The sequence below is a fragment of the Heterodontus francisci genome, unplaced genomic scaffold (genome assembly GCF_036365525.1).
Source record: "Heterodontus francisci isolate sHetFra1 unplaced genomic scaffold, sHetFra1.hap1 HAP1_SCAFFOLD_1118, whole genome shotgun sequence".
Taxonomy (NCBI): Eukaryota; Metazoa; Chordata; class Chondrichthyes; order Heterodontiformes; family Heterodontidae; genus Heterodontus; species Heterodontus francisci.
This window is the reverse complement of record NW_027140341.1, coordinates 84,746-102,245: the sequence shown is the minus strand read 5'-3', so window position 1 is coordinate 102,245 and position 17,500 is coordinate 84,746. Positions and strand designations below refer to the sequence as shown.

General features: G+C 56.1%; 2 protein-coding genes across 2 annotated transcripts in view; one reads left to right on the top strand and one right to left on the bottom strand.

Moving 5' to 3' along the window:
* LOC137359316 (adenylate cyclase type 6-like) overlaps positions 1 to 7,475 on the bottom strand; it is a gene marked incomplete at its 3' end in the record, with an annotated part of 66,874 nt that extends 59,399 nt beyond the window's left edge. The window contains 3 exon segments of the mRNA XM_068025338.1: positions 1,834 to 2,514; positions 2,516 to 2,675; positions 6,955 to 7,475. Coding sequence (XP_067881439.1) covers positions 1,834 to 2,514; positions 2,516 to 2,674 — 840 coding nt within the window.
* Positions 7,476 to 11,457: 3,982 nt separating this feature from the next.
* Positions 11,458 to 17,500, top strand: part of LOC137359315 (voltage-dependent L-type calcium channel subunit beta-3-like) — a 35,837-nt gene continuing 29,794 nt past the window's right edge. Inside the window, 2 exon segments of the mRNA XM_068025337.1 lie at positions 11,458 to 11,640; positions 15,859 to 15,915. Of these exon segments, the coding sequence (XP_067881438.1) occupies positions 11,458 to 11,640; positions 15,859 to 15,915 (240 nt within the window).

Here is a 17,500-nt window from a genome sequence, read left to right as displayed (position 1 = left end):
ACCCAGTGACATGGGAAAGTACAGAGTAAACACCGTTTTCTTCCAACCTGTTTGCGAATGGAAAGAACCTCGGGATATGTAACGATGGCAACAGACAGAAAGGGTCGGGGAGAGGGGGAGGGGGCAGGGGGAGAGGGGGATCAGGGGAGGGGGATCGGGGGAGAGGGGAAGGGGGAGAGGGGAAGGGGGAGAGGGGAGGAGGAGAGGGGAAGGAGGAGAGGGGAAGGAGGAGAGGGGAAGGAGAGGGGAAGGAGGAGAGGGGAAGGAGGAGAGGGGAAGGAGGAGAGGGGAAGAGGAGAGGGGAAGAGGAGAGGGGAAGAGGGATTGGGGGGAGAGGAGGGGGATCGGGGGAGGGGGGAATCAGGTGAGGGGATTCGGGGAGAGGGGGGAGGGGAGAGGGGAGTGGGGGGAGGGGAGTGGGAGGAGGGGAGTGGTGGGGTCGGGGGAGAGGGGTATCAGGTGAGGGGATTCGGGGACAGGGGGGAGGGGGGTCAGGGGGGAGCGGGAGAGAGGGGAGGGGAGAGGGGGGAGGGGAGTGGGGGGGTCGGGGGAGGGAAATCGGGGAGGGGGGAGGGGGATCCGGGGAGGGAGGAGGGGGATCGGGAAGAGGGAGGAGGGGCATCGGGGGGAGGGGGATGGAGGGAGAGGGGGGAGGGTTGGGTGCAGAAGGGTGAAAGAGACTGGAAAACGCAAATAGAACTCGGTGAGTGAATACAGATTGACAAAAGGAATGTGCTTGTATACAGGATGAGGGCATCATGGGCACCCGCCCAGACACACTCAAGGTTGATCATCCAGAGTATTTTGTAAACAATCATCAGAGACTGTCCCAGCTCACAAGAGGAGAATGGGTCCGTATTCAGATACAGCCGCAGTCAGACGCCTCCAAGTAGCCCGTCTGCAGAGACCCAGTTTGATGAGAGGTCATGATAAAAGCACTGGAAATTAGTGTCGTCTCTTAGACGTCCTCCCAAAGCACGGGTAGATGTGAGCACAGTCAACGTGTGTCAGGGTCGTGACAAGGGCAATCAGCTCGTCAAAGCTACTAACTCTCTATCGAAGATTATCCCTCCAGTCCCCTAACCCTCCCATCAAAGCCCATCCCTCCAGTGCCCTCACCCTCCCATCGAAGACCATCCCCCACCCCCTGGAGCCCCGGTGGCTGGAGGGAGTGAGGAGAGAGAACGCACACACGATGAGTTATGGACAGATTACTGTGTCTCCAACCTCGATCTTTCCCAATTTCCACGGAGCGGCCTCAAGACTGAAACTTTGGGGGGGGGGGGGGTCTTAAGCGTCTGCGTTTTGACGGGAAAGCCACGAACCTTCCAAGCACAGGGTGGGGGGGGGGGGAACGCCACTCGGCCCATCGTGCCCGACGACGCAGGGATACAGGGTGTAGGGGGTGGGAGGTGTTTCATGTGGGGCATAAACGCCAGCACGGAAACGGACGGGTGAAGTGGCCTGTTTCTGCTGCCGTCAGGTTCCAAACGTTGGTGTTGCCCAGGGCTCGGTATCGGGGCCCCCTGCTCTTTCTGACAGAGCTTAATAACCTCCACTGAAGCATAGTTTCAAAGTCTGCAGACAGCACGAGATACTGAAGGGCAGCAAAGCAATGTGGAGGATAACCATATAATTCAGGAGGTGTAGACCTGGGGGTGTATGTGTGGGGAGGGGGGGGGGGGGGGGAATTTGCAGGGATGTGAGGAGGGGGGGAAAGAGCAGGAGGGGGGAGCGGGGACTAATTGGATAGACCTTTCAAAGAGCCGGCACAGGCTCGATGGAACGAATGGACTCCTCCTGTGCTGTACGGTTTCACGCCTCGCTGCTTACCTGTTGCCAGAGGAAGGAATCCTCCATGTTCCGCCGCCAGGAGATGACCACATGGATGGTGGAGAGGGCGGTGCCACTGATGACCGCCGCCCTCATCCGGACGGGCAGCAAGGTGTAGATGATGTAGATGAAGAAGACGCTCCACCAGATTCCCTCGGAGGCGCTGCGAGGGTTCACCATCAGCGTGCCCAGCACCTGCAGCACCAGGAGCACCCCGATGACCAGGTAGCTGACGAACCACATGTAGTCCTGGTGAAATCCATTGCGGTTGCAGACCAGCATCAAGACGACAAAGAGCGCCATGGCCAGGGAGAGGACGCTGACGTAGGGGATGCCCAGGAGGCCCTGGGTGCAGTGGAAAGTCAACATCACCGCACAGACGAGCAACAAAACCCCCATGAGCATGGTCAGACTATTCTGGTTCAGCCTGAAGAAGTACTTCTGGTACAGACACTCCAGCTTCTCCGACTGGAACTTCTTCGACTGGAAGACCTGCAGGACCTTGCCCCAGCAGACGGCCATCGTCAAGGGGGCGCCCCCTTCCGACTCGCTGTCCCCGTCCCCCCGGGGCCCGGGCTCGCCGTCCTCCACGCCCAGTTTGATGGACCTGGGGCCCAGGTCCCCCCGCGGGGTGGGCGCTGTTGCGGGTGTAGATGTCCTCCTGCCAGGCGCAGCGGAGGCCGAATTCTCCCCTCTTCTTCCTCTCCATCTCCGGGTCGCGCCAGCAGCTCAGATTCCGCGGGTGGCACAGCGCGGCGCCATTCCCCCCGGCCGTCTTGCCTGTGCGGTCACCCCAGGCCGAGTTGTGGTCATCCACTAGGACGCCACCAAACCACCACATTCTGGGGAGAGAGAGAGAGAGAAGGATAGGTCAAGTTTCGATGTCAATAGGAGGTTCTTTTCCCACGGAAGGGTGGAACCCTGGAACAGGCTGATGGCCCGTGAAGACTCATGGGAACACCACCCCCTGCAAGTTCCCTCCAAGTCACACACCATCCTGACTTGGAACTATATCGGCCGTTCCTTCACTGTCGCTGGGTCAACATCCTGGAACTCCCTCCCTAACAGCACTGTGGGTGTACCTACCCCCACACGGACTGCAGCGGTTCAAGAAGGCAGCTCACCACCACCTTCTCGAGGGGGCAATTAGGGATGGGCAATAAACGCTGGCCTGGGCCAGCGACCCGTGAATAAGTTTGAAAAACACACATCCCCCCCCCCCAACCCGGACCACGGGGATGCGGCGCGCGCGTACTGAAATCCTTAAAAGAAAAAAGATTGAAGCAAAGGGGAGGCGGGAGAGAGGGAGACGAGGCAGGAGGAGAAGCGACAGAAAGTAAGAGGAGGGGATGAGAAAGGGGGATAGAGTGAAAGAAAGAGGGAGACAGGATGAGAAAGGGGATTAATGCAGGTTGGGGTTTTCTGACGGAGAGAGTTTCCCTCACAGTGGAGCCGATGTGATTACCCGAAGCTCGCTCCGTCGGTCTGTCTGTCTCCGTGCGTTTCTCTCTCTCTCTCTCTGTCTCTTTCCCCCCCTTACCTCCCTCGCACTTTATCTCCTCCCTCTGTCTCTTTGACCCCGTCCCTCCCTCCATCTCTCTCTGCCTCAGACACTCTGGCGTGTCTGCAGCATTTTCTGTGTTCTCTCTCCCCGGGGAGAAAGCAAGGGGCCGGGGAAGCAAGGAAGGGTTTAAAATGGAGGGAGGAAGGATCGACTGGTGATGTTTTCCCTCGGATGCTGAGGGGGGGGGGGGGGCGGGGGGGGGAGAGCGGGGGGAGGTTCAATATGCTCAGTACAGTACGAGACGGAGACAGAAACAAGCCCCCTGCCCCCACTCCCCAGTGCTAATGGCAGTAATTCAGAGGCAGGGTGCAGCCCACTTTCGCTACAGGTCCATCCATCATCGACTGGAACACACTCCCCCCACTCCTCCCTGCGCCTTTCAGTGCAGAGAATACTGGGACAAATCACACAAACTCCTCTTTCAATTCAGCAGCTCATCGTCATTCCAGCACTCCGAGCTCCTTCCCTCCCTCACACTCCATTTTAAATAAAAATTCCCACCCTCCTCTTCCAATCCCTCAGCCCCTCCCCGAGCCTGTCACACAGGAACGGGAGGAGCCCATTCGGCCCATCGCGCCTGTGCCCGGCTCGTTTAAAGATCTATCCAATTAGTCCCCACTCTCCCCTCCTGCTCTTTCCCCCACATCCCTGCAAATTTTCCCCCTTCCAGTGTTTATCCACTTCCCCCCTTTTGAAAGTTACCATTGAATCTGCTTCCGCCGCCCTTTCAGGCAGCGCGTTCCAGATCACAACAACTCCCCGAGTTAAAATAAACATTCGCCTCCTCTTTCCCCCCACCCCCTCTGGTTCTTAAATCTGTGTCCCTCTGGTTACCGACCCTCCCGATACCGGAAACAGTTTCTCCCTCTCTCTCTCTCTCTACTCTATCCAAACCCCCTTCCCGATTCTGAACGCCTCCACTAAATTTCCCCCTTAACCTTCTCCGCTCCGAGGAAGAACAATCCCAGCTTCTCCCAGTCTCTCCGCATTAACTGAAGCCCCTCGTCCCCCCCGGGGACCGTTCTGCTCAATCTCCTCCGCACCCCCACCCCCCCACCCTCTCCGAGGCCCCGACATCCTCCCGAAAGTGCGGTGCCCAGAACCAGATGGTTTTCATCCTAATGACAGGTTTGTTATTCCCCCCCCCCCCAGAGCGAGGGGTGCCGAATTAACTGGGAGAGATTGAGGGGGCTAAGGGGTAAAAGGGGAATGTGGGTGGCGGGCAGAGATATTTGGGATGTCTCCCCCTCCCCCCCCCCCCCCCCCCGACAGTGACATGTTAGAGGAACACCCTGAATAATTCAAACACTGAAAGCGAGGGAAAAACCTCACTGATCAGCACCAATTCCATAGGTGGGGGGGGGGGGGGGGGGAGGGGGGGGCAAAGGGGAAAGAGAGAGAAAAGTGGGGAAGAGGACGAGAAGATTAAGTGGGGTGGAGGGGAAGGCAAGGGGAGAACCGAGGGTGTGAGGAGAGTTGAAGGGGAGGGTTGGGGACACGAAAGGGGAGGGGGGGGGGGGGAGACACGAAAGGGGAGCGGGGAGGGGGGGAGACACGAAAGGGGAGAGGAGGGGGGGGGAGACACGAAAGGGGAGAGGAGGGGGGGGAGACACGAAAGGGGAGAGGAGGGGGGGAGACACGAAAGGGGAGAGGAGGGGGGGAGACACGAAAGGTGAGAGGAGGAGGGGGGGGAGACACGAAAGGGGAGAGGAGGGGGGGAGACACGAAAGGGGAGAGGAGGGGGGGAGACACGAAAGGGGAGAGGAGGGGGGGAGACACGAAAGGGGAGAGGAGGAGGGGGGGAGACACGAAAGGGGAGAGGAGGGGGGGAGACACGAAAGGGGAGAGGAGGGGGGAGACACGAAAGGGGAGAAGGGGGGAGACACAATGGAAGGGAGGGGGGGGGGGGGGTTTACAGGAAACCTCTCCAGTCAGAAAATGAATATACAACATACATAGAAAACACAGCCTCTCTCCCTCTCTCTCACACACACACACACACACGGACAAGGTCAACGTGCATAAACACCCCTCCTAACCAAACCCCCTCCCCCAGATAAACCTCCCCGAACCCCACAAAACAGATACCCAACACCACCTCACCCCCTCCTGCCCGCAAAATAAAAACCTTGACCCCCCCCCCGCCCCCCACCAAAATTCCCAAGCAGACTGAAGACCAGCTGCAGTCACACAGCAGAGACAGAGAGGAGGAGGAGGAGAGGGGGAGCAGCTCATTAAAACATATATTTAAATAAAAAATTCTGATAAGAAACAAACCCCCCCCCCCACTCCCCGATGCAAAATACGTGCAGCCCAGCAGCAGTGTTTTTTTATTGGGGGGGGGGCGGGGGGGCCAGTGGGAAGGAATCAGCGAGAAAGAGTGTAATGGGTTTAATTAAAACGCGTAGGTTTGCACGCATGAGGGGTGTTTTTTTGTTTTGAATGGCAGAAACAAGCAGAGCTATCTCTCTCTGTCTCTCTCTCTCTGTTCTCTCTCTCTCTCTGTGTGTGTCTCTCTCTCTGTGTCTCTCTCTCTCTCTCTCTCTGTGTGTGTCTCTCTCTCTGTGTCTCTCTCTCTCTCTCTCTCTGTCTCGTTCCCTCTCTCTCTGTTCCCTCTCTCTCTCTCTGTCTCTCTGTCGTTCTGTCTCTCTCCCTCTGTTCTCTCTCTCTCCCTCTGTTCTCTCTCTCTCCCTCTGTTCTCTCTCTCTCCCTCTGTTCTCTCTCTCTCCCTCTGTTCTCCCTCTCTCCCTCTGTTCTCTCTCTCCCTCTCTGTTCTCTCTCTCCCTCTCTGTTCTCTCTCTCCCTCTCTGTTCTCTCTCTCTCTGTTCTGTCTCTCTCTCTCTGTTCTGTCTCTCTCTCTCTGTTCTGTCTCTCTCTCTCTGTTCTGTCTCTCTTTCTCTCTCTCTCTCTCTGTTCTGTCTCTCTTTCTCTCTCTCTCTCTCTCTGTCTCTCTCTCTCTCTCGCTAAAGTTGCAGCCATATATCAGAGAGGCATAATTACAATGAGACAGGAGGGAGAAGGGGGGTGGACAGGAGGGAGAAGGGGGGGTAGACAGGAGGGAGAAGGGGGGTAGACAGGAGGGAGAAGGGGGGTGGACAGGAGGGAGAAGGGGGGTGGACAGGAGGGAGAAGGGGGGTGGACAGGAGGGAGAAGGGGGGTAGACAGGAGGGAGAAGGGGGGTAGACAGGAGGGAGAAGGGGGGTGGACAGGAGGGAGAAGGGGGGTGGACAGGAGGGAGAAGGGGGGCGGACAGGAGGGAGAAGGGGGGCGGACAGGAGGGAGAAGGGGGGCGGACAGGAGGGAGAAGGGGGGCGGACAGGAGGGAGAAGGGGGGCGGACAGGAGGGAGAAGGGGGGTAAGACAGGGGGGAGAAGTGGGGGTAAGACAGGGGGGAGAAGTGGGGGTAAGACAGGGGGGAGAAGTGGGGGTAAGACAGGGGGGAGAAGGGGGGGTAAGACAGGGGGGAGAAGGGGGGGTAAGACAGGGGGTAGAAGGGGGGGTAAGACAGGGGGGAGAAGGGGGGGTAGACAGGGGGGGATGCAGACACACTCACTCACCTTTAAGTTCACAATGCTCACAAAAACAGCTCCTTACTTCAAGCTCGAGAAAAAAATAAATATTTGGGGGAGAAAATCGACCCTAAAATTTAAAAAAATACAAGCCACAACGAGAACGAGACCCCCCCCCCCCCACCCCAACCCCCTCCCTCCCTCTCTTGGACCAAGAGGCTGCAAGCTGCGGGATTCACTCCATCTCTTGCCGCTCGTAATCCTGAAAGAAAGAAAGGAATGATATCTCTCTGTCTGTCTCCGTCTCCGTCTCTCACCAGCACCAGCAGCAGAAGAAATCTCTCCCAGTCTAAGGCATTTTCCTCCGTCCCTGTTCAATTTGAAACCCTTTGGCAACCAAACAGTGCTCGCCCTGAAACACAACAGGCAGCAGGAATGACAGATAGCAGTGTGTTTGCAGATATTAACACACACATACAAAAATGGAAAAGGCTTGCTTGCTTCCACCCTACTGCACTGAATTTATTTAACATTCATTCCCTCTCTCTCCCTCCCTCTTACAAACGCCCTTTACCCCGGATCTGTAATGAATTTTTAAAAAAATATAAATAAATAAATAAATAAAATACTGGCAGCTCTTAAAGCTACAGGCGCGCCAACAAGGGGTGGGTGGGGGGGGGGGGCGGACATAGAGGGACAGTTAATTAATATAACACTGACACTGGGAAGGGATATTGAGTGAGTGTGTGAAGATTTTGCAATAGTTTAGGAGTCACATTGTGCGTCTGTCTGTCTGTGTCTGTGTGTGTGTGTGTGTGTGTGTGAGTGAGAGAGGAAAAGGAACTAAAATCCTTGTCTTCTGAGGCTGGGTTAAATGCAAATTGTGTTTTTATTTCCTCTCAGCTTTGGGGAATGTCACCTCAAACTGCAGTAATTCCACCCCCCCACCCCCCCCCCCCCCGCCCCCACCCTCCAAACCTCGCAAATAAAACATAACCCAGCACAGCCCAACCTGGAGAACCGTGCTCAATTCCAAGACAGCGTGAAATATTTTTTAAATCATATTTTTTTTTTTTGGCTGGCTTGCAAATTAATATTTCCCGTCAGCAATTTACAATTTAAAAAAATAAATTCCTCGCCAGACTGTTTTGACTCGACCTTGGAATTAAGAAGCGATTTTTCCACTCTGCAAATTGGCTTCTGATGTGCTTATGTTGTTTTTTTGCATTTCTCTTCCTCCAGATTCCCCCTCCCCCTCCCCCCCACAGGGTCTGCCATGGGTGGGTGGGGTATGTTTCTGCAGGATGTAGGGCTGGTGAAGGGGGGGCTAATACAGTTTCAACATTCCCCCCCTCCCCCATCACACCTGTTCGATAAGTCTTCTTTGGCCTCCTTGTCTCGGGAGACAATGGGTATTCACCTGGAGGTGGTCAGTGGTTTGTGGAGCAGCGCCTGGAGTGGCTATAAAGGCCAATTCTAGAGTGACAGGCTCTTCCACAGGCGCTGCAGATAAAATTGTTTGTCGGGGCTGTTACACAGTTGGCTCTCCCCTTGCGCTTCTGTCTTTTTCCTGCCAACTGCTAAGTCTCTTCGACTCGCCACACTTTAGCTCCGCCTTTATGGTTGCCCGCCAGCTCTGGCGATCGCTGGCAACTGACTCCCACGACTTGTGATCAATGTCACAGGACTTCATGTCACGTTTGCAGACGTCTTTAAAGCGGAGACACGGACGGCCGGTGGGCCTGATACCAGTGGTGAGCTCGCTGTACAATGCGTCCTGGGGATCCTGCCATCTTCCATGCGGCTCACATGGCCAAGCCATCTCAGGGGCCGCTGGCTCAGTAGTGTGTATAAGCTGGGGATGTTGGCCACCTCGAGGACTTCTGCGTTGGAGATACGGTCCTGCCACCTGATGCCAAGGGTTCTCCGGAGGCAGCGAAGATGGAATGAATTGAGACGTCGCTCTTGGCTGACATACGTTGTCCAGGCCTCGCTGCCATAGAACAAGGTACTGAGGACACAGGCTTGATACACTCGGACTTTTGTGTTCCGTGTCAGTGCGCCATTTTCCCACACTCTCTTGGCCAGTCTGGACATAGCAGTGGAAGCCTTTCCCATGCGCTTGTTGATTTGTGCATCGAGAGACAGGTTACTGGTGATAGTTGAGCCTAGGTAGGTGAACTCTTGAACCACTTCCAGAGCGTGGTCGCCAATATTGATGGATGGAGCATTTCTGACGTCCTGTCCCATGATGTTCATTTTCTTGAGGCTGATGGTTAGGCCAAATTCGTTGCAGGCAGCCGCAAACCTGTCGATGAGACTCTGCAGATACTCTTCAGTGTGAGATGTTAAAGCAGCATCGTCAGCAAAGAGGAGTTCCCTGATGAGGACTTTCCGTACTTTGGTCTTCGCTCTTATGACGGGCAAGGTTGAACGACCTGCCCCCTGATCTTGTGTGGAAGAAAATTCCTTCTTCTGAAGACTTGAACGCATGTGAGAGCAGCAGGGAGAAGAAAACCCCAAACAGTGTGGGTGCGAGAACACAGTCCTGTTTCACGCCACTCAGGATAGGAAAGGGGTCTGATGAGGCACCGCTATGCTGAAATAAAAGCAAAATACTGCGGATGCTGGAAATCTGAAATAAAAACAAGAAATGCTGGAACCACTCAGCAGGTCTGGCAGCATCTGTGGAAAGCGAAGCCAGAGTTAACGTTTCGGGTCAGTGACCCTTCTTCGGAACTGGAAGAAGGGTTCTGAAGAAGGCTCACTGACCCGAAACGTTAACTCTGCTTCTCTTTGCACAGATGCTGCCAGACATGCTGAGTGGTTCCAGCATTTCTTGTTTTTATTACCGCTATGCTAAATTGTGCCTTTCATATTGTCATGGAATGAGGTGATGATACTTAGTAGCTTCCACTGCGGAACTGAGGAAATTAAATAATGCAAATAAAAGCTAGTGTCGGTAACGGTGACCACGGTACTAACAGACTCTCGTTAAAACCCATTGGTTGACGCACGTCCTTCAGGGAAGGAAATCTGTCGTCCTTCCTCGGTCTGGCCTTCCTCATGTGCCTGCAGGCGAGTCATCATTTTGGCACATCGATTCCAAGCAGGCTTGCCCCAGAGCAATCCATGACCCACCACCCACCCACCCTCGTCACCACTGTAGCCCCGCCAGTCTATTCCCCCTCGGGCGCCCGTCCAATTTCCTTTAGAAATCATTCATCGTCTCCGCTTCCACCGCCCTCGTAGGCCGCGAATTCGTGGATCCACAAGCAGCGAGGTTGCCTCTAACCGCCCCCCTGCAATGGTCTTTCCGCAAGCCACTCGGCCACGTCAAAACCGTGACAGAAACTACAATCAGACGGGCCGCAGCAGTTCAGGAAGGTGGCTCACTGTCACCTTCTTCAAGGGCAATAAAAACGCTGGCCTTGCCGGTGACGCCCACATCCCGTGCGGGCGTGAAGGTCACAATCTCGGACTCAAACACACACTCATGGAGTTCATTCTTTGTACCTCAAAGTGGGAGTGAAGGGGAAGGGGTTCGGGTCCATTGTGATTGTGTACAGTGGGAGTGAACGGGAAGGGGTTTGGGTCCATTGGGATTGTGTACAGCGGGAGTGAAGGGAAGGGGTTTGGGTCCATTGGATTATGTACAGTGGGAGTGAACGGGAAGGGGTTTGAGTCCATTGGGATTGTGTACGGTGGGAGTGAACGGGAAGGGGTTAGGACCATTGGGATTGTGTACAGTGGGAGTGAACGGGAAGGGTTAGGACCATTGGGATTGTGTACAGTGGGAGTGAACGGGAAGGGGTTTGGGACCATTGGGATTGTGTACAGCGGGAGTGAATGGGAAGGGGTTTGGGTCCATCGGGATTGTGTACAGCGGGAGTGAACGGGAAGGGGTTTGGGACCATTGGGATTGTGTACAGCGGGAGTGAACGGGAAGGGGTTTGGGTCCATTGGGATTGTGTACAGTGGGAGGTGAACGGGAAGGGGTTTGGGTCCATTGGGATTGTGTACAGCAGGAAGTGAACGGGAAGGGTTTGGGACCATTGGGATTGTGTACAGTGGGAGTGAATGGAAAGGGGTTTGGGACTATTGGGATTGTGTACAGTGGGAGTGAATGGAAAGGGGTTTGGGACCATTGGGATTGTGTACAGTGGGAGTGAATGGAAAGGGGTTTGGCTCCATTGGGATTGTGCACAATGGGAGGAGAGAGAGAGGTGGAAGGGTTTAGGGAGGGAATTCCAGAGCACGGGGCCCCAGGCAGCTGAAGGCACGGTCGCCAATGGCGGAGAGATGGAAATCAGGGGACGGGCGAGAGGCCGGAATTGGAGGAGCGCTGAGATCACCGAGGGTTTAAAGGTGTTGGGAGAGGTCAAAGCGGGATATTCATGCAAGCCTCTGTTGACCGAACGAGTGAGGAGAGAGAGGGAAAGCTGGGGAGATGGCCACACCGATATGTCCATCAGAGAGAGAGCTCACGGACTCAACAGCACTGTCTGATAGTGGCCTGATCCCATCCCACACAGTGGGAGGAAAACCAGTATGAAGGGAAGGCTCAACAACATGGATCAAATAAATCCAGACTGTTCCTCCGGTTCTTTTGTCCATCGGACTCAGTCGACCTCTTGTGGACACTTGGCAGAACTGCAGGGGAGTTGGCGGGAGCGGGGAGAGGGAGGCAGAGGGGAGAGGGATATCAAGAAACGACTGAAGGCACTGGATACTGCAAAGGCTATGGGCCCTGACAATATTCCGGCAATAGTACTGAAGACCTGTGCTCCAGAACTTGCCGCGCCCCTAGCCAAGCTGTTCCAGTACAGCTACAACACTGGCACCTACCCTGCAATGTGGAAAATTGCCCAGGTATGTCCTGTACACAAAAAGCAGGACAAGTCCAACCCGGCCAATTACCGCCCCATCAGTCTACTCTCAATCATCAGTAAAGTGATGGAAGGTGTCATCAACAGTGCCATCAGCCGGCACTTGCTTAGCAATAACCTGCTCAGTGACGCTCAGTTTGGGTTCCGCCAGGGCACTCAGCTCCTGACCTCATTACAGCCTCGGTTCAAACATGGACAGAAGAGCTGACCTCCAGAGGTGAGGTGAGAGTGACTGCCTTGACATCAAGGCAGCATTTGACCGAGTATGGCATCAAGGAGCCCGAGCAAAACTGAGGTCAATGGGAATCAGGGGGAAACCCTCCGCTGGCTGGAGTCATACCGAGCGCAAAGGAAGATGGTTGTGGTTGTGGGAGGTCAATCATCTGAGCTCCAGGACATCACTGCAGGAGTTCCTCAGGGTAGTGTCCTAGGCCCAACCATCTTCAGCTGCTTCATCAATGACCTTCCCTCCATCATGTGAGCAGTGGGAATATTCACTGATGATTGCACAATGTCTGGAATTCAGTGCCCGGATCGGTGGTGGAGGCAGAAACCCTCAACTCATTTTAAAGGTACCTGGACCTGCAGCTGAACGCTGTAACTGGCAAGGCTACGGAGAAGGTGCTGGAAGGTGGGATTAGATGGGGTGGCTAGTTTTTCATCCGGCGCAGACGCGATGGGCTGAATGACCTCTTTCTGTGCCGTAACTTTTCTGTGTCTCTGTTCTATGTTCAGCACCATTCACAATTCCTCAGATACTGAAGCAGTCCGTGTAGAAATGCAGCAAGACCTGGACAATATCCAGGCTTGGGCTGATAAGTGGCAAGTAACATTCGCGCCACACAAGTGCCAGGCAATGACCATCTCCAACAAGAGAGAATCTAACCATCTCCCCTTGACATTCAGTGGCATTACCATCACTGAATCCCCCACTATCAACATCCTAGGGGTTGCCATTGACCAGAAACTGAACTGGAGTAGCCATATAAATACCGTGGCTACAAGAGCAGGTCAGAGGCAAGGAATCCTGAGGTGGGTAACTCACCTCCTGACTCCCCAAAGCCTGTCCACCATCTACAAGGCACAAGTCAGGAGTGTGATGGAACACTCTCCACTTGCCTGGATGGGTGCAGCTCCAACAACACTCAAGAAGCTCGACACCATCCAGGACAAAGCAGCCCGCTTGATTGGCACCCCATCCACAAACATTCACTCCCTCCACCACCTACGCACAGTGGCAGCAGTATGTACCATCTACAAGATGCACTGCAGCAATGCACCAAGGCTCCTTCGACAGCACCTTCCAAACCCGCGACCTCTACCAACTAGAAGGACGAGGGCAGCAAATACATGGGAACACCACCACCTGCAAGTTCCCCTCCAATCCACACACCATCCTGACTTGGAACTATATCGGCCGTTCCTTCACTGTCACTGGGTCAAAATCCTGGAACTCCCTTCCTAACAGCACTGTGGGTGTACCTACCCCACACAGACTGCAGCGGTTCAAGAAGGCAGCTCACCACCACCATTTTCTCAAGGGCAATTAGGGATGGGCAATAAATGCTGGCCTGGCCAGCGACACCCACATCCCATGAATGAATAGAAAAAGTGTACAAACACACACCCACCCACACACAATCACGCACCTTCAGATACACACCAACATCCAGCTGCGGCTGTTTGTACCACTCTTGCCTCAGTGCCTTGAAGGTTGTGGTTCAAATCCGACTCCGCAGGCTTGAGCACACAAATGGCAGACATTGTAGTGTCAGTGCCGAGGGAGCTCTGCACTGTCTGAGGGTCAGTACTGAGGGAGCGCCGCACTGTCGAAGGGTCAGTACTGAGGGAGCACCGCCCTGTCGGAGGGTCAGTACTGAGGCAGCGCCACACTGTCGGAGGGTCAGTACTGAGGGAGCACCGCCCTGTCGGAGGGTCAGTACTGATGCAGAGCCACACTGTCGGAGGGTCAGTACTGAGGGAGCGCCGCACTGTCAGAGGGTCAGTACTGAGGGAGCGCCGCACTGTCAGAGGGTCAGAACTGAGGGAGCGCCGCACTGTCAGAGGGTCAGTACTGAGGGAGTATCGCTGTTGGAGGGTCAGTACTGAGGCAGTATCGCTGTCGGAGGGTCAGTGCTGATGGAGCGCCGCACTGTCGGAGGGTCAGTACTGAGGGAGCGCCGCACTGTCGGAGGGTCAGTACTGAGGGGAGCGCCGCACTGTCGGAGGGTCAGTACTGAGGGAGCGCCGCACTGTCGGAGGGTCAGTACTGAGGGAGCGCCGCACTGTCGGAGGGTCAGTACTGAGAGAGCGCCGCACTGTCGGAGGGTCAGTACTGAGGGAGCGCCGCGCTGTCGGAGGGTCAGTACTGAGGGAGCGCCGCACTGTCGGAGGGTCAGTACTGAGGGAGCGCCGCACTGTCGGAGGGTCAGTGCTGAGGGAGCGCCGCACTGTCGGAGGGTCAGTGCTGAGGGAGCGCCGCACTGTCGGAGGGTCAGTACTGAGGGAGTATCGCTGTTGGAGGGTCAGTACTGAGGGAGTATCGCTGTCGGAGGGTCAGTGCTGAGGGAGCGCCGCACTGTCGGAGGGTCAGTACTGAGGGAGCGCCGCACTGTCGGAGGTTCAGTGCCGAGGGAGCGCCGCACTGTCGGAGGTTCAGTGCCGAGGGAGCGCCGCACTGTCGGAGGGTCAGTGCCGAGGGAGCGCCGCACTGTCGGAGGGTCAGTGCCGAGGGAACGCCGCACTGTCGGAGGGTCAGTGCCGAGGGAACGCCGCACTGTCGGAGGGTCAGTGCTGAGGGAGCGCCGCACTGTCGGAGGGTCAGTACTGAGGGAGCGCCGCACTGTCGGAGGGTCAGTACTGAGGGAGCGCCGCACTGTCGGAGGGTCAGTACTGAGGGAGCGCCGCACTGTCGGAGGGTCAGTGCCGAGGGAGCACCACACTGTCGGAGGGTCAGTACTGAGGGAGTATCGCTGTTGGAGGGTCAGTACTGAGGGAGTATCGCTGTCGGAGGGTCAGTGCTGAGGGAGCGCCGCACTGTCGGAGGGTCAGTACTGAGGGAGCGCCGCACTGTCGGAGGGTCAGTGCTGAGGGAGCGCCGCACTGTCGGAGGGTCAGTGCCGAGGAACGCCGCACTGTCGGAGGGTCAGTACTGAGGGAGCGCCGCACTGTCGGAGGGTCAGTGCTGAGGGAGCGCCGCACTGTCGGAGGGTCAGTGCTGAGGGAGCGCCGCACTGTCGGAGGGTCAGTGCTGAGCGAGCGCCGCACTGTCGGAGGGTCAGTACTGAGGGAGCGCCGCACTGTCGGAGGGTCAGTGCCGAGGGAGCGCCGCACTGTCGGAGGGTCAGTGCCGAGGGAGCGCCGCACTGTCGGAGGGTCAGTGCTGAGGGAGCGCCGCACTGTCGGAGGGCCAGTACTGAGGGAGTATCGCTGTTGGAGGGTCAGTACTGAGGGAGCGCTGCACTGTCGGAGGGTCAGTACCGAGGGAGTATCGCTGTTGGAGGGTCAGTACTGAGGGAGCGCCGCACTGTCGGAGGGTCAGTACTGAGGGAGCGCCGCACTGTCGGAGGGCCAGTACTGAGGGAGCGCCGCACTGTCGGAGTGTCAGTACTGAGGGAACGCCGCACTGTCGGAGTGTCAGTACTGAGGGAGCGCTGCACTGTCGGAGGGTCAGTACTGAGGGAGCGCCGCACTGTCGGAGGGTCAGTACTGAGGGAGCGCCGCACTGTCGGAGGGTCAGTGCCGAGGGAGCGCCGCACTGTCGGAGGGTCAGTACAGAGGGAGTATCGCTGTCGGAGGTGGCGTTTTTCCGGATGAGACCTGAAACCGAGGCTCCCGTCTGCCCTCTCAGGTGGATGTAAAAGATCCCACGGCTGCTATTTTGAAGAAGAGCGGGGGGGTGGGGGTGGGGGGCAATGGGGGAATTCTCCCCGGTGTCCTGGGGCCAATGTCTATCCCTCAACCAACATCACTCAAAAGCACATGACCTGGTCATTTATCCGGTGGCTGTTTGTGGGATCTTGCTGTGCGCAAATTGACTGCCGCATTTCCTACATTGCAACAGGGACTACACTTCGGGAAGTACTTCCCTGGCCGCCAGGCCGTCATGAAAAGCAGCTACGTAAACGCACGTCTTTCCATTTTTGTACATACATGCCCTACATTCTGACAGGCATCCACGACAAACTCTGCTCTCTGTCCCGACCCTGAACCCTCAACACTGACATGAGCTCCCGACCGCATACTCACACCGTCACTGAGACTGTCTCTGTAACATCGCCTGATTCTCTCCCCCCCACCCCCACCCTATCATCCCAGCTCAGCTCTTCCGCTGCCGAAACTCTCATCTTTGCCCCCGTTACCTCTCGACTTGTCTATCCCAACGCACAAGATCTCTGAGCTCCTGCTCTCCCGCGCACCTTCCCCCGCTCCCCATCGCTCCGCCATCGGCAGCCGTGCCTTCAGCTGCCTGGGTCCCGAGATTCGGAATTCCCCCCTGAACCTCTCCGCCCCTCTCTCTCTCTTCTTTTAAAATGCTCCTTAAAACCCGCCCCCTCCCCCCGAACGAACTTTTGGTCTCCCGTCCCCTAATATCTCCTTTCGTGGCTCGGTGTTGAACTCTGTTTGATTTACGCTGTTTTTTCTGCATTAAAGGCACTATAGAAATGCAAACTTTTGTTGTGACATTCCCATTCTCCGCGTTTATTTCTCAACCTTCACGCTGCCTCTCCGTCTCTTTCCTCTCTCTCTCCCTCGCTCTGCCTCTCCCTTTTCCTGACACTCTTTTCTCTCTGCCTGTCATTCTCTCCACCCTCCTGTTCTCTGCCTCTCTCCTTATTCCTTTCCCTCTCATTCTCACTCTCTCTCTCTCCCCATCTCTCTCCCTGTCCCTCCTTCCCTTTCTCAATCTCATTCCATCTCTCTCGCTCCCACTGCCGCTCACCTTTCCACTGTCATTCCCCCTTTTCTCTCTCTCACCTGATGCTGTGGCTCTCCCACTTCCACCATTTCTCTTCCACTATCTCTCCTTTAGCCTCTCTCCCCTTCCCTTTCTTTTTGTTATTCCCTCCTCCCTGGCTGTCCCTCAGCCTGTCTCTCTCCTTTCCTCTTATTCCTTCCCTCTCTCCTTCAGCCTCTTTCCCATTCCTTCCCTCTCTATCTCCTTTAGCCTCTCTCCCATTTGCTCCCCCTCTCTCTCTCCTTCCGCCTCTCCCCCATTCCCTCCCTCTCTGTCTCTCCTTTAGCCTCTCCCCCATTCCCTCCCTCTCTGTCTCTCCTTTAGCCTCTCTCCCATTCCCTCCCTCTCTCTCTCTTTTCGCCTCTCTCCCATTCCCTCCCTCTATCTCTCCTTTAGACTCTCTCCAATTCCCTCCCCCCTCTCTCCTTTAGCCTCTCTCCCATTCCCTCTATCTATCCTTTAGGCTCTCTCCCATTCCCTCTATCTCTCCTTTAGGCTCTCTCCCATTCCCTCCCTCTCTCCTTCAGCCTCTCTCCCATTCCCTCTATCTCTCCCCCATTCCCTCCCTCTCTCCCATTCCATCTCTAGCTCTCCTTTCGCCTCTCTCTCACACTCCCTCCCTCCATTTCCACCTCTCCTCTTCCCTCTCCAGCGGGACGGAGCTGACACCCATCCCAGCGGCAGCAGCACCGAGCACCCCGGGGTGCTCCCACCCTCTCACTGGCAGCGGGGACATGTCCAAAGCCTA